The 16,757-nt window shown below is 42.7% G+C and overlaps 1 protein-coding gene across 1 annotated transcript in view; it reads left to right on the top strand.

The window, feature by feature from the left end:
* The window catches only part of ABCA13 (ATP binding cassette subfamily A member 13), a 281,687-nt gene that overhangs the window by 188,733 nt on the left and 76,197 nt on the right, over positions 1-16,757 (top strand). Inside the window, exons 48-49 of the mRNA XM_054018854.1 lie at positions 4,865-4,952; positions 13,120-13,228. Coding sequence (XP_053874829.1) covers positions 4,865-4,952; positions 13,120-13,228 — 197 coding nt within the window. The remainder of the gene's footprint in view (positions 1-4,864; positions 4,953-13,119; positions 13,229-16,757) is intronic.

Below are 16,757 nucleotides of genomic sequence, written 5' to 3'. Positions count from 1 at the left end.
CCTCCAGAACAGATTGTGGAGGAACAGGAGGGTGGCATTGAGGAAATGATTCTGAGGACCAACATCTCCTCCTTCCCAGATAAGGCCGTCATGCCTCCACCATTTTCCTTGGCCTATGAATTCTGACTTTTCCATGACGTGGCAAAGAGAATTGTAGATACTCTACAGACACCATTAGAAGAAATCAAGGACACCCATCACAAGGTCCTTGACATACTATGCTCCTCCTCGTCCTTTAAAATAGCCTGCCCTATTAATGAGGCTCTCCTGGACCTTGCAAAACCATATGGCAGACCCCAGCATCGGTGGTACCTACTTGTAAATGGGCCAATAAATATTATGTTCCAGCTAGGGAGATGGAATTCCCCTTCTCTCACCCTCCACCCAACTCCATTATGATGGATGTTGTGAACTCTTGTGGTCATCAACACTAAATGAGGTCCATTCCCTACAACAGGGATTAGAAGTGTTTGGACCTCTTTGAGACGAAAGCTATTCCTCAGCCATACTACAATTTCGAATTGCCAATTACCAAGCCCCAATTGCAATGTCAACTATTTGAAACTTAGCAACTTTATTGATCAGCTGTGTGAGTTGCACCGTGACCAGTTCAAAGCCATCATCCAGGATGAACCACTAGTGGCCAAGACAGTGCTATAATCTGCCCTCAATGCAGTTGACACAGCAGCCCGATCCATCTCCACAGCGGTGGTTATGCAACATGTGTCATGACTACACCTGTTGGGCTTCCCTAAGGAGGTGAAGATGACCATCGAAGACCTTCCCTTTGAAGGCACCAAGCTCTTCACAGAGAAAACAGACTCCTCTCTTCATACCCTAAAAGATTCTAGGGCCACTCTCCGCTTGCTGGGGCATCTACACAGCAGGACAAAAAAGGAAATTTAGTCCACAGTCCCAGCACAAACCATGCATCTCCCAATATCCGACTCAGCACTACTACAAGCCACACAGGAAGAAAACTAAATTCCCTGGGCCTAAACCATATGGCCCCACAGACTTCCCCATCCCTACCATCCACTTCCAAGCACCAATTTTGATGTGTTTGTCAAGGCATTGATAGATCACTCCGCCCAACTGCTACAGCTGACCACTGCTTCCTACCTATTTGACTACCATCTGGCAAAATTGTGCAAGACCTGGGAATGCATAACATCGGATGGGTCTTGGAGATTGTTCAGAATAGGTATTCTATCCATTTTACCTCCCTACCCCCTGACTGTCCCTCTTCAGGGACCCTTCTCACAAGAGTTTACTACGACAAGAGAGAGATCATCTCCTCCGGTTAGGAGCCTTAGAGCCAGTACCTCAACATCTACAAGACAAAAGTCTTTATTCTTGCTATTTCCTAATACCCAGAGGAAGGGTGGTTAGAGACCCATATTAGAACTCCAATCACTCAACAAGTTTGTCAAAGCTCAAAAATTCAAGATAGTCACTCTAGCAATTATTATTCCACGTTTGGAATAGGGAGACTGGTTTACGACCCTTGACCTTCAGGACACGTACTTCCATATCTCAGTCCTACCATCTCACAGATGATTCCTCAGATTTACCCTAGGACAAGACCCTACTACCAGTACAGAGTAGTCTCCTACTCCAAGAGTATTCTCCATTGTTCTCTCAGTAATGGCTGTGCCTGTGCTCTCAAGGGATCGTGATTTACACCTACCTGGATGACTGCCTCCTCAGAGCTCGGTCCTTTCAAGAGGTTCACTGAGTCACCATATCTACAATAGACTTATTCACAGAACTGGGCCTATAGATCAACGCCCAGAAATCAGCCCTCATTCCAGTACAGCACCTGGAATTCATAGGTGCCGACCTTGACTCCTTACAGGTCAGAGCTCTCCTATCTCAACACAGATTCCTCTTTTTGGCCACATTCATAGACACTGGCCAAAGCAGCCCACAAATATCAGCCAGACACTGCTGCCATATGCCCCAGACACTGCCTACACTGGGGCATATGGCAGCAGGCACAGCAGTAATACCACATGCCAGGCTTCACATGTGATGCCTCCAGATGTGGATCAGTTCAGTTTACAGACAAATCAGAGACAGACTAGATAAATGTCTGTCACTACCCACCAGGATCAAAAAGTCCTTAGACTGGTGGAAAGACCTAGTAGATGTTTGAAAGGGGATCCCCTTTTCACAAACCTCCCCATTCTTACCACCGATGCATCCCTCAAAGGATGAGGCACACATCTAAATTACCTCAGGACACAAGACAGGTGGTCATCCACAGAGATATCCCTCCACATCAACCTCCTAAAACTCAGGGCAGTCATGAATGCCTGCATCCATTTCAAGGGATCACACATGAGAGTCCTAACAAACAACATAGCATGTTTGTACTACATAAATTGGCAAAGGGGAGCTAGATTATCCTCCCTCTGTGGAGATGCAATTTGACTCTGTAACAGGTGCATTTCCCATGATACCATACTATCAGTGGCTTACCTTCTGGGCACTCAAAACTTGATAGCGGTCCATCTCAGTCACAAATTCCCACATGACCATTAGTGGGAGATAAACTCAGCAGTGCTTCATGACCTATTCAGGTGGTGGGGGACACCAACCACAGACCTGTTCGCCACTTACCTGAACAAGAAATGTCCATGCTACTGCTCAGAGCAGGGATGGGACAACACTTCCTGACTGATGCTCTCCTTCTCCCCTCGGGCAGGGACCTTCTCTATACCATTCCTCTGTTTACCCAATTGTCGAAAGTCCTATTAGAAATAAAAAGAGAACTGATTGCTCCTACTTGGCCAACAGACTCGGTATCCTTATCTGTCACAACTTGTTGGTGCCCGCCAAACTCTCTCCAATCCACTCCTTACCTCCTCTCACAGAACAAAGGAGGCACCCGACATCCCAACCTGGGGATTCTTGGCATCAAGGCATGGCTCCTTCATGGTTCCAATGCACAGAGAGCTCCTGCTTGAAGAGATATTACTGCACAGTAGAAAGTCCTCAACATGCCCAACTTGCTGTAGTGGGGCAGTCACCCCGCTCCAGCCCCAAAAGGGTTAAAAGTCAGCCTTGGGAGAGGGCTGGCACTGAGAGCCAATAGGAAAAGGCTGGGAGGCAGCCAGTCAGGGCCAGGCTGGGGCCTATAAAAGAGTTGCAGGGCTAGAAGGCAAAAACTCTCACTCCAGCCTTGGAGTGGGAAGGACCTAGTTGCCTGCAGGAGCACAGGGTACCTGAAGCAGAGCAGTGCTGGGGAAGGGCAGGCAGAGCTGGGGAGCTCGGGTCTGGCGAATCTGCAGGCTAAGGCCTGGCTGAAGGCCAAGGAGGTACTGGGGCTGCAAGGAGACAGCGGGGCCTAGAAAGGCAGCAGGTCCAACCTCCTTGCCAGTGATGAGTGGCCATTACAGACTGCAGTCTGCCCCAGAAAAAGGGGGCTAGATGACGACTGGCAGTAGCCACTGAGGCAAGGAGGGCATAGGAGGAGGGGAGACCCAGAGAGTGGGGTACTGCAGTGGGCAGAACCCCAAGGTAAAGGGCACTAGGGTCTGGGAGAGACACAGTGCCTGAGGCAGGATAACACAGGCACTCAGATAGTACAGTGTTGAGCAGCAGTATAAAACCCTAAAATAGCATTGATCAAATGCTTGGTCACGTACAAACAGATCATATGCATGCCGGCTAAACTGTATATATGCAGCATGGGACTTCTTGCTTCATAGGCCTCTTGGAGCTAAAGGAGAATCTTCATCTGTCACTGGTATCAGGGTTTATATCCATAGAAGCTTCCCATTATTTACACTTGCGCTTGAACTGTATCTGTTTGGGAGGGTGAGTGGGCCTGGGTTCTCTGCACTCTTCCCTTCTTGCCATTCAAAGACCTCTGTTGGGGTGGTGTTGGCAGGGTCCCCCAGAGCAGTAGATCTAGGAGTTAACACTGCATAGAGATCAATAGGACAATTTAAATTTCTCAGAGCTATTGTTGCAGGCCTTCTGTAGACTCAGGCATTGCTGTATTGGTAACACTCTGATCACATTTCAAGATTTTCTTTGCAATTCTGAGAGCTAGAAATTTACTTTTATTTAAGTGAAAACTCTGATTCTGACGTAATCGTATGACTCCAGGTGCCAGGGCTTGAGACATGGCCCAATCGATTACCTATGCGTTATTTCAGCCCAGCTTAATTGTCAACCACTGAAGAGTGACATAATTACAAACATTTGAGCAGGTGCAACTTTATCAAGAAGAGAGTGTTACACATACATGTGAAAAGCTACATGAAATTGATTAATAACATGGAGGAAAGTTATGCTTTTAGGGTAAATGACCAAAACACATCTTGAGTGTCAGAAACTTTTGAAGGTTTAAACACTTTTATGAGGATCAAAACTACCCCAGATGCTCATAACCCCTTCATTGCTCATCAGCTTATTTGTGTTTTCCTTTTCTGAAAATAGAGGCTTTATCTGCAGGGTTCAAAGGGAAAACGTTTGCTTGAAGGCACATACCATTCACCTGTATATAAGGAGTAGATTAGACATCTCTTTCAAATACAAATACACCTTTACCCTGATATAACACAAATTCGGATATAACGCAGTAAAGCAGTGCTCCGGCAGATCAAAGCAAATTCGATATAACACAATTTCACCTATAACGCGGTAAGATTTTTTGGCTCCCAAGGACAGCGTTATATCGGGGTAGAGGTGTATCATGATTATATGGGGCTGAGCTGTACTTCTAACTTGAAATGCAAAACAATAATAAAGACATTTGTGAATTCTGTGTTGCAAGAAAACATTTCTCACAATGCTAAGAAAGATAAGTTGCTGAAAGATAGCCTCCTATTACTTTGTTTTGTATTACTAGATATGGAGGCTGGTCTTTTGGTGTGAAAACATCCCCTGAACTTCAAGACCTAAACCTGAATAAAACATACTCTAAGCCTCTGGCTAAGGTAAGATATGCATATAGAGTCCAATCCATATTGCAATGCCAAAGTATTCAGAGTCTAACTCCTTGGCACTTAACATACAGTAGAACCTCAAAGTTACTAACTGACTGGTCAACCACACATCTCATTTGGAACTGGAAGTACGCAATCAGGCAGCCTCAAAGACCAAAAAAAAAAGGCAAATACAGAACCATGTTAAACATAAACTACTAAAAAAATAAAGGGAAAGTTTAAAGAAAAAGATTTGACAAGGGAAGGAAACCGTTTCTGTGCTTGTTTCATTTAACTTAAGACAGTTAAAAAGCAGCATTTTTCTTCTGCATAGTAAAGTTTCAAAGCTGTATTAAGTCTATGTTCAGTTGTAAATCTTTGGAAGAACAATGATAATGTTTGGTTCACAGTTACAAACATTTCGGAGTTGCGAACGACCTCCATTCCCAAGGTGTTCGTAACACTGAGGTTCTACTATATAATAATGTAATTTTAGAATCCTTGTGTTTAAAACTGGGAAAAATCCTAAGATATTTTAGTCAATTCCTCTGTCCAGGATTGTTGTATTACCCTGTGCTTTGTGCAATTCAGTTGTAAATAACTCAAATGAGGGGTTTCAATCACTTCCCTTGGGAAACTATTTCACAATCTAATTGAGCTCACTTTTTAAGACTATTTCCTGATAGTCCGCCTACATTTATCTTTATTTCCCTTCTATTCCTACTAAAATCAATCTCAGAATTGGCTGAAGTAAAGTGAACTATCAATTGTGTTTTATTGATGGCTATTTCAGTCCTGTGATCAATATTCTTTTTTTTTTAAGCAAACAAAATAAAATATAGCAATTTCATTGCATTTAAAAGAGTAAATATGTGGATGTCTGGAGTAGCTCCTGCAAGAATAATAACATAAATAATACTTTGCACTTATGAGATGCTCCTAAAATACTTTACAAATATGCATAAGTATTATTCCCCTTTTACAGATGGAGAAACTACGAGATTCACATGTCTTGCATGAGGTCACATAATAAGCCAGAGGCTTAGCACCCAGATCTCTCCATTTCCAGACTTATGTTTTAACCAGTAAATCATCTGTCTTGCACTGTACCTCACTACCTGAGGTTTTCCTGATTTTGGAGTGGTCCATTAGAGGCAGGGACTGTAGGAGTAGTCCTCCATCTACCAAATTCAGACTTTTCTTAAGGCCCTTTGAAGTGCACTGGAAATATTTCCAGAGAGGACACTGTAGAAGACTGGATGGGACCTATGGTCTAGTGGGGGATTGGCAGTCTAGTCGATTTTAGTGCATTTCCACTGGTTGTAAGACCTTCCTCAGACTACCTGAAAAATCTGATGAGGTTCAACAAGGACAAGTGCAGAGTCCTGCACTTAGGACAGAGAATCCCATGTACTGCTACAGACTAGGGACCGAGTGGCTAGGCAGCAGTTCTGCAGAAAAGGACCTAGGGGTTACAGTGGACGAAAAGCTGGATATGAGTCAACAGTGTGCCCTTGTTTCCAAGAAGGCTAACAGCATTTTGGGCTGTATAAGTAGGGGCATTGCCAGCAGATCGAGGGACGTGATCATTCCCCTCTATTCGGAATTGGTGAGGCCTCATCTGGAGTACTGTGTCCAGTTTTGGGCCCCACACTACAAGAAGGATGTGGAAGAGTCAAGCAGAGAGCAACAAAAATAATTAGGGGGATGGAACACATGACTTATGAGGAGAGGCTGAGGGAACTGGGATTGTTTAGTCTGCAGAAGAGAAGAATGAGGGGGGATTTAATAGCTGCTTTCAACTACCTGAAAGGGGGTTCCAAACAGGATGGATCTAGACTGTTTTTAGTGGTATCAGATGACAGAACAAGGAGTAATGGTCTCAAGTTGCAGTGGGAGAGGTTTAGGTTGGATATTAGGAAAAACTTTTTCACTAGGTGGGTGAGGAAGCACTGGAATGGGTTACCTAGGGAGGTGGTAGAATCTCCTTCCTTAGAGGTTTTTAAGGTCAGGCTTGACAAAGCCCAAACTGGGATGATTTAGTTGGGGATTGATCCTGCTTTGAGCAGGAGGTTAGACTAGATGACTTCCTGAGGTCCCTTCCAACCCTGATATTCTATGATTCTATGATTAAGGTTCATACAACTGTTCAGAGAATTTCTAGAGCAAGAGTCCAGAAACATGAAGGGGAACAACAGTCTCCCAGATGTGTTTCAGGGTCTCTGTGACTGACCTCTCTCTTGTGTTTTTGTTGAAATGAAGGGCACTGAAGAAGTGAGTTACCTTGTGTGTTAAGGAAACTGATCTTTGAATGTTAAATTGGAACTGGATAGAAAGAAGCCCTGAACTTAAACATTTTATATAGGTTGGAAAGGGGATAAAACCTTGTTGCTTCTTGTAAATGAAGTAGTGGTGGAAACATTTACCCAAGCCTTGCCCCAAACTACCAGCAGGGGAGGGAGGTTAGTTATTAAAACAGGACATGCACACGCCCCTTATCTGAAGTTTGGTTTGGCACCTTTACCATCTCGATTAGTCCATCCAAAACAAAACAAAAACAAAAAAACAAAAAAAACCTGTTTACATTTTCTTTTTTGGTGCTTTATGGTTAAGGGTATGATTCTGCAGTGGAGGTCACTGATTCCATGACTTTACGGGACTTCCATGACTTCTGCAATGGCAGGGCTGGAGGAGCTGTTAGCCCCAGGGCCGCCAGAGCAGGGTTCCCAGGGCTGAAGCAGCAGGGGGTGGGGTGGATCAGCCCCTGCCACAAGAGCAGTGTTGGGGCTGGAGCAGCTGCTGCAGTCAGCCCTGGGGCTGCGGGAACAGCAGTTAGTGGCCAGCTACAGGCATGCTAGAGAAGTTGCTCCCAGGGGTGCAGGAGCAGTGGCTGGTGGCTACTGAAACAGCTGGTTGGGGGTTGTCCTCAGGGCCACTGGAGTAGCTGGCTGAGGGGTGTCCCCAGGGCTGCTGGAGCAGAGGCTGCCAGTGCAGTGGTTCCCGGTGCCTGCCGGAGCAGCATCTGGCCCCGGGCCGGAACAGCAGCCTGTAACATCTCCCTCCCGCCCCCCACAGCTTTCCCATTGTTAGTTCCCCATCCCACATGGTATTTTTAGTAAAAGTTAGGAACAGGTCACAGGCTTCCCTGGTTTTTTGTTTATTGCCTGTGACCTGTCCCTGACTATTACCAAAAATACCCGTGACAGAATCTTAACTTTATTTATATTCCCCCAAATTTCTTGCAGCTTTGAACTCTTGACTTGATCAATCCATAATTGGGCACTTGAGTCCAAATGGCTACAATATACTGTGTTTCTCTGCCTGCCTTTTTGTTTGTTTTTGTTTTTTCGTTTTGGTCTTTGGCACCTACTTCATCTGTCGTCAGCAAAAGGATAAATTATAGTTATACAGTTAGTGAGTAAGCTTCATTTTTCAGAGCCAACATAATAGTGCATTAGACTTATAAAGGGCTCTATGTTATCTAAACTACCTCCTTGAAGTGGCTTTCGACTGATGTAGTGTCAAATTATTGCATTAACCTTTCAATAATTAATGACCAGTCTTTTACTTTGACCTTTCGGGCCTGTTCACAAGACAGTGAATGTACCATTTACATAGCCTTTTATGAACAAAAATGGGAAATTTGCATATGAAGAGACTTACTGTACGATTCATTACACTGCAGAAAACCTCTGAGTCCTTCACAAATTATTCCTCTCCACTGCAGGATTTGCATGACAACTAAATTCCCACTCCAACTTTAACAATACCCAGCCAAAACATGGAAGGTGGCTAGCACCTTAAACACATCTTGTTCCAGGTATGTGACAAAAATACACCCACAGTGTGTATCGCATACCAAGCATGTTTGAAAAAACTCTGGCATTCAACATTCAAAGATGACTGTCATGGAACAGGAGTGTGTAGCCGAACTCAATAGCTCATCCCACCCGCACCCATCCCTTCCTTAGTTGTGTTGCTTGTTCATTGTCTCTATCTGTAATCTGGACTATAAAGTGCTTGTCGCAAGGTGGCTTGCCCTTTTGAAGGTCAGAGGGCTGGGGCCAGCTACCTCTAGTTACTAAGGAGGCACACCTGAGCAGGGGTCAGGTGATTACCCTATAAAAGCTGCAGGGAGAGGAGGATGGTCAAGGAGAGACAACTGGGAGAATAAGCAGCAAGAAGGGAGAGACTCCTGTCGTGGTCCTGATATGAGGAAGGGAGATTCCAGCTGGGAAGGGTGTGGCTGGATAGAAAGCCTGTCTGGAAGTTTGATTTCTTTTGGAGAGAAGGTCTGAAGGCAGGTCAGGCCTTGCATCTTCTCCAGCTGCTCATATAGGAGAGAGAGAGAGAGAGTGAGCTCTCAGGGAGGAGCGACTGTGCCCAGCTTAAGGCTGAGGTGAAAGACTTTTTTCTGTTTGTGAATTTCATGTGAATAAAATCAGATCCTAGGGAGGGCTATTGTCATTGAACTTGTGAAATCCTGAGTGGGGTTTATTTAAGAAGCCCCTTGAGGAGGGAAACTGAGGCAAGGCGCTGCTTCCAGGGCTGCCATAAAGAGGCACTTGTGAGGCAGATGACCCACTGACAGTGCTATATAAGTGCTAAGATTCATATTCAGACATGTATATAACTTATGGTACAAAAACATCTGAAAAGCCCTAAGCAGCCCTAAAGACAGTTTGAGTTCTTATTATGGTCTGTAACTAAGAATTTAGGGGGAAGCCCCCAGATAGGCCTTTCTCTAGTTTGACCTTACCAAGTTGTCACAGGTTCATGTAACTGAGGCAATACGAAATTAATTAGATCCCAAAGTGGTAGCCTATGCCTATTCACCATGTAATTCTAACAGAAAAAAATTCTCACTGTGAAAGGAAGTTGTGACTATAAATGGAAGATAAAATTAGTTAAATTCGCAATTTGATAGCATTTATCTAAGGAACACCCAACTGCTCTTCTCAAAGACAGTAGAATTCCACTGCAGATGAATTTTACTCATAGGTACTCAAGAGGGAGCGAGAGAGACACAACTTTTAATGAACCAAGTAAAATATAACCATTTAAGAACACTTGGCATAAAAGAAGGCATAGATGGTAAGAGCATTGTTGGGACACAGATCTCTTAGGAACTCTCCTGAATATTAACTCTCCTTGTCCATGGAGACCACCCCTGTCAGTGGAGAACATGTACAGTAACTTTGGCAAAATATCTGCTGTCCTTCAAAGCGTCCTTCAAACCATTGCTCCCCCTGTGATATTTGTAGAAATATATAAAATATAGGAATATATGGTATATATAAACACACATCTATCTAAGTATTTTATGGCCCTTATCACTGTAATATTTGAGCACCACATAGTGCTTAACAGTATTCCTTTTTACAGATGGGGAACTGAGGTATGTGGCTAAATAAATTAATCTATAGTCATACAAGAAGTCAGACACAGTTAGACGAGATTAAACAGGAAGAGGAAGTTATAGAGACGGAACTTGGGCCCAGATGTCCTGAGTCCCATTCCAATGCGCTATTCCCTCAATCATGCTTGCTACCCGTGATTAGGTTCTACCAATTTTGAGAGTTAAAACTGGTCCTGTGCTAGAAGGGAGACTTTCCAGGGCTTGGCATGTCAGACCCAATTAGAAAACCAAGATTAATCAGCAGTTTCCTCACCCATCTTTCACCTCATCATAAAAATGTTATCCACCTGGCAGTGTTTTGTCTAGCAAAGCTGCGTGTTGTTTTGGATGGAACTAAATACCAATACCTCTTTTTCGATGTTGTGGTCACTTGGTTCAAAATTAGTTGTTCTCAGGCTTTTGAAAAAGAACCAGATGCATCCTCTGATGAAGATAATAACATCAAGGACTTTTTTTTTTTGCCAGATTATAAATGATTAAATATTCTGCTTTAATTTGGTTATTTCCTGATGGCCTGACTCAGTTACATCATTTTATCGCACTCTTGGATGAAGAATGCTGTGAATGCTCTGAAGATGCTGTGATTCTAATTATTGGGCAGGACTTCTAAATGTATTGTTATAGACAATGCTATATTGTCATTTTTTTGCTTTCCTTATTATTTTGGTTACATTATGAAATTTACTAGGATATTCTGTGAATACTTATTGAGACCTCTCCCATGCCTCCAATTAACTGAGGATGTGTCAGCAGAATCTTGCATTATTGTTTTTTGTAATTGCTTCTTTTTTTCCTTACAATGTGCATAATTGCAATGCATTCCATTATGTATGTTAAACATTCTTATTTGGAAAGATTTTAGTAGAACAGATAGAGGAAGAAATGGGATGGTGTGTGGGGGAATTGGCTCCCCTTGCTAGTTCAGTTTTGAGTCTGTTCTGGCACATGGTTGCACAGGTGACCAGGAAGTGCAGAGATCTGAAAACTGAATATCTGGAGACTGTTCCTGAACTTTTACATAGGAGGCACAGGGCTTGCTCTGTTTCTGAACCAGCAGAGGATCACCTGAAGATTAAATAGTTGTCAGGTCTCAGACTGGAACATAGAAGAAACCTAAGAACCACAAAACAATGCCCAATTCATAATTCTTTACAGTCAGTAGCTGCACACTAGAGTTAGCTATACTCTAGAGCAATGGGGGAGGGATAGCTCAGTGGTTTCAGCATTGGCCTGCTAAACCCAGGGTTGTGAGTGCAATTGTTGAGGGGGCCATTTAGGGAACTGGGGTAAAAATCTGTCTGGGGATTGGTCCTGCTTTGAGCAGGGGGTTGGACTAGATGACCTCCTGAGGTCCCTTCCAACCCTGATATTCTATGAGAGAATTATTTTCCCTCCAAAAATGAGACCTCTCATCTGTACAAATAAATATTCCCTTTATGTAAAAAAGTTAAAATTGTTGCCATCTAGTGTCTGTTTGGTGGCCTATGTGAAATGAGTTGGTGAGGGTCAGCCCAGTTCATGTGGACAGGTATCCACCAACAACCCCAACTATAAATGGAACTCCTCACCACTTTTGTTGGTAGTGTCATCTGAAAGGGCATGGAGCTTATGCTGTTTTCTCACCTCAAGAAGTGGTAATTCCATTAAAGGCTGAGGCATTTTGGTCAGGCTGTGTGACAGAAATGGGTGCTACCTGTTACTTGGAGAAGGGCTGGGTTGTGCCATAAAGGTATTAGTCTGGGTACGTCTACACTACCTGCCGGATCGGCGGGTAGTGATCGATCTATCGGGGATTGGTGTATCACGTCTTGTCTAGACGCAATACGTCGATCCCCGAACGCGCTCCCCGTCGACTCCGGAACTCCACCAGGGCGAGAGACAGAAGCGGAGTCGATGAGGGAGTGGCGGCTGTCGATCCCGTGCCGCGAGGATGCGAAATAAGTCAATCTAAGTTGATCTAAGATACATCGACTTCAGCTACGCTATTCTCGTAGTTGAAGTTGCGTATCTTAACTCGATCCCCACCCCCCCAGTGTAGACCAGGCCTCTTGGGGCAGTGTAGAGCTGCATTGTTCAAGAAGGTATTGTGTCCAAGCTCTGTCACACTGCCTCCCAGAGCTCCTCCTTGGGTGTGGGGGGGAGCATGTTTCAACACCCATTAAGGGCAGTATTCATGCTTTTCTATGCCTAGCAAACTCTTTTGGATAGATGTTGATAGTAGATGAGTTATTGGCCTCAATCCTCCGTGCCCCATATCCAGTGGCTAGCTCTGATTGTTGTGTTTTTCTATTGCTTGCAGATCTCATTTTGAAATATCAAAAGTGAAAAGTACCTCAAAGTTTTATTGTTTTCTAAATTCTCCCACTGGGTTTCAAATTAAACCAATTAATGTTACCTTTTCAGCACAAATAGGAGAGTTACGTGTTTCATATATATTTGATCTGGCATGATGTAAGGGGCTGTTCTAGGTGATCCACTAAACCATGAGATCTTTCTCTTCCTTTGTTGCTAGTTGGATGGAGTGTCCTGGAATGGAAAGGGTTGACAACAACTGTACTCAACCAAGGGACCTCTACAGCTCATTTGATTCTGTTCCACCCAGGACTACCCCATCCCATGCATGTGGCTCCTCAGAGGGGCACATAGCTCCTGTAATCTTACATAACGTTGCATCTGAAATTCCCTAAAATTCCAGGGTATTTGGATCTGGGGTCCTGGTTCAGGCCATCTTTCATTTAATATTTCTGTTTTCTCTCTTAGGTGTGGTACAGCCAGAAAGGTTTCCATTCACTGCCGTCTTCCTTAAATCAACTCAACAACCTTATTCTGTGGATGAATTTGCCTCCTTCTGTGGACTGGAGACAGTATGGTAATATTTTTCAAATCTCTGTTTAAATGTGCGTCCATCTCTTTCTAAAAATGCTGATTTATTTTTTTTTTAAAGTAAAAAATCGAAATCCAATTAAATAACAGTGTGAAATAGTCAAATGGATTGGGGTAGTTTTGTGCTCTTTTAAATGAGGAGAGGATGCATAATAGAAAAGGTTCATGGGAAATATGTGGAGTCTTTGAATGACTACTACATCAATCTGGCCCAATTTCTGTAGTCTCCTGGTGGTATACCCTGGTTAAACATCCCTACTGATAGTCCATAAGCTGAAAAGCACTGTATTTATGACCATAATGTGTGTCTATGGCAAAGGCACAAAATGGGTGGGTTGATCATGCTGTAGCGATTCAATGGAGGAGAAAGGGACAGGATCATCTTAGAAAGAGAAAAGGGTCAAGATATATAAAAGTAGGTGGAGATTTTCAAAGGCACAAAGGGCAATTAGGCTACCAACTCCCATTAACTTTCAACTTTCTCTTATTTTGGTGGAGAGAAACTCCTTGGAATTTGAGGTTAATGCTACAGAATACATGTGATTATTTTTTTGGTGTAAGGCTGTTTGTGGGTGGCAAAAGCATTTTTACAAGTACAGCTTTGTTGTCACATCTCTGGAATAGCTTTTGATGACATCTGGTAGGATAGATTTAATAAACATGTAATTCTGAGGTAGAAAAAAAACATTGTGTGCTTTCAGATAGGAGAGAGAAATTGAAAGTAATTTTTAAAAGTGGTGTTCAAAAGATTACTAGGGTTTATTGAATTTCCAGATGGTAGACTATTTGTTAACGTTTTTGTTTACGTTGGATAATTTCATCTCAAGACTCGTGTTTATGGAGAGTGCAAGGTATATTCTAGCATATTGCTGAAAAAGGCTTTTAGGAAGCTTGTTGAGATGTGTAATCCTTCCTTGCATTAATGCCATTTTTTCTGTTTTCAGAGAATAACATTTTTCTGTCAAGATGAATAGTACTGTTGAATTTCTTTTTTACATGTCAAGGGAATAATTGGACCTTTCAAAGGCGGTGGTAGGGAGGGGAATAAGTTCCCTTCCTACCTTAACAAAATAGATATTGTTTTACTGAAAGAGACTCACTAGAATATGGAAGAACATAGTTGTGCCTATAATGCCAAGCAGAGATGAGTAGGTATTGTGGTGCAGAAACAAATCTTGGGATAGGTTGAGAAAGTCCTACTTGCCTTACTCCTGTGAGTCGTCCCATTGACTCTCATAAAACCAGCTGGATTAGCCCCTCTTTGGCATAAGTTTAAGTGGCATGGCTCATGGGTAAGAGGTCAATTCTGGCTTCCCTGCTGTCCTTTCCTCACACAGGAGAGGAGCTACTAGAATATTTTGGGAAGAGAATTCATGGGATGCCAGGATTCTACAATAAGGTTCTGAGGAGTAAATTAGAGAGGTCTTTTCTTTTAGCTTTTACAGTTTTGTTTTGATTAATGGTTTATAAAGATTTGCTCCTGATAAAAAGGCTTTGCTGACTTCCGCTGTGTCATCCCAAAATATTAGTCTGACTTTGACCTTACTATGTTTGTGTGTGTGAATGGGGGTGGGGATGGTTTAGTAACCAGCAGAGATTTCCTCTTGAATGTTGTTCAGCAGTATCAAGAGCAATGAAATCTGGTCTCCGTCACCTCAAAAAGGTACATGCTTTGGAGAGATGTTGACATTTCTCCCCTGTTCAGATTCACAAATATCAAATACTACTCCATTGTGGGAACAACTGCAAAGTGAGAATTTGTTAGTTTCACATAGTTTTAATATTTAGGCACTTGATTTGAGTAGATGTTTTTAATGAACAAGTGCATCTACAGATTCACATGGAGATTTTTGGAGATACTTTATGACAGTGGTTTTCAACCTTTTTTCATTTGTGGACCTCTACAAAATTTTGAATGGAAGTGTGGACCTCTTTGGAAATCTTCAACATAAGTCTGCGGACCAACGTGGATCCACAGAGCACAGGTTGAAAAACACTGCCTTATGGTAAAGGAGCAGCAGGTGGCCAAAATCAAAGTCAAAGTATACCAGAGTTGATAGATCAGTGGTCTATTTTGATATGGCAGTTCAGGAATATTTCACTATCTGAAAGTAGCCTCTCTTCAACATTTCTGTGGACAGCAACCCGTAGCCCTATAAGGAACCTAGATCTGTTCCTCTTCTGTTTAAAAATAAATACACCATTGAGAACAGCCTCCATGCTAACCCATCCATTTCACCAGAAGCTGCAGGTGTTAAAAGGGAAATAAATGTGATTGTCTTTCACCGTTGGCATAAAAAATGATAGTATTGACCAATGCTCATCTTGGGTTACAAATTGTATGAGACAGCATGAAAATGAAAAGTTAAGCATTAAAAATATTTTACTGGTGGTGAGGAGGGGGAAATTCAACAGTAAAGGAAAATATGCTGGATTTCTTCATAGCACTATGCTAGAGCAGTGCTTGAATTCAATGCATATAATATTTTGTTTTGTAACTTGTATTTCATACATGCTGTATCCCCAGGATTAGGTAATATACTTATGATGCTAAATAATAGTGAAGGGGGCAAGGAAAAAACCACAGGATTAAAAATAATGGTGTGGAAGTGAAGAGGTAATATGTTTCCCTATTAGCTGTGTTGCAGTAGCACCCAAAATATGCTAAGCAGAGTGGAAGCAAATAGGAAGGCCTATTCCCAGCCCCCAAAAGCTTACAATACAAAAAGGAAGGAAGGAGTGCTTGTCATATTCTCTGGTGATATCCAGTTGCCAGATCACATTCCTAGGTCACTATTCAAAGAACAGGAATCTGTAAGCAGAGAAAGATTTGGGGTTTATGTATGTAGTGGCCATCTGTTGTAATCCTTGAATTAGGGTTGTAGCTTGTCTCTTTGTTTTAAGCCTCACAGTGAGGGATCATTGTAAGCCCAATATTGTGTCCTCAATTATTTATTTAGGCTGGGATATTTTGAAGGAGCCTAAAAGAGTTAGGCAGACAACTCCCACTGAGTTTCAGTAGGAGTTGTCTGCCTAACTCCTTAGGCTCCTTTGAAATCCCAGCCTTAAATCCTTTAATCAGGGTCTCACTAAGAGCCCTGTGTTAGGGACCTTGTTATATTTGTCTGGTTAGTGAGGTGGAGGGATGTCAATCATCAATGAGCTGCTCCTGTGAAATGCTCCATAAAATAAAAGTTGTAACTCACAGTAAAATAGAAATGTCTCATTAAACACAAACACCTTGCAAGAACTCTTAGAAATTCTCATCATAAATTCCCTTGAAGAAGAACCTGTAAAAACCTATGATAACCTGTCTCGACCACTGTTATAAACAAAATTCATCAATGGCTGGAGTGGAATGCCACTTACACGCTCATAAATAAAGAATTCCTAGTCTCTGCCACTTAGGGCTGGTGCAGTCAATAATATTTTGGAGGTAATATTTTATGTCCCTATGTGGGCCCTTTCATCCTAAAGCGATTCACAGAATACTTATATCAGTACTACTGAAATGC

Source organism: Malaclemys terrapin, chromosome 2 (genome assembly GCF_027887155.1).
Source record: "Malaclemys terrapin pileata isolate rMalTer1 chromosome 2, rMalTer1.hap1, whole genome shotgun sequence".
Taxonomy (NCBI): domain Eukaryota; kingdom Metazoa; phylum Chordata; order Testudines; family Emydidae; genus Malaclemys; species Malaclemys terrapin.
This window is presented reverse-complemented; position numbering and strand designations above follow the sequence as displayed.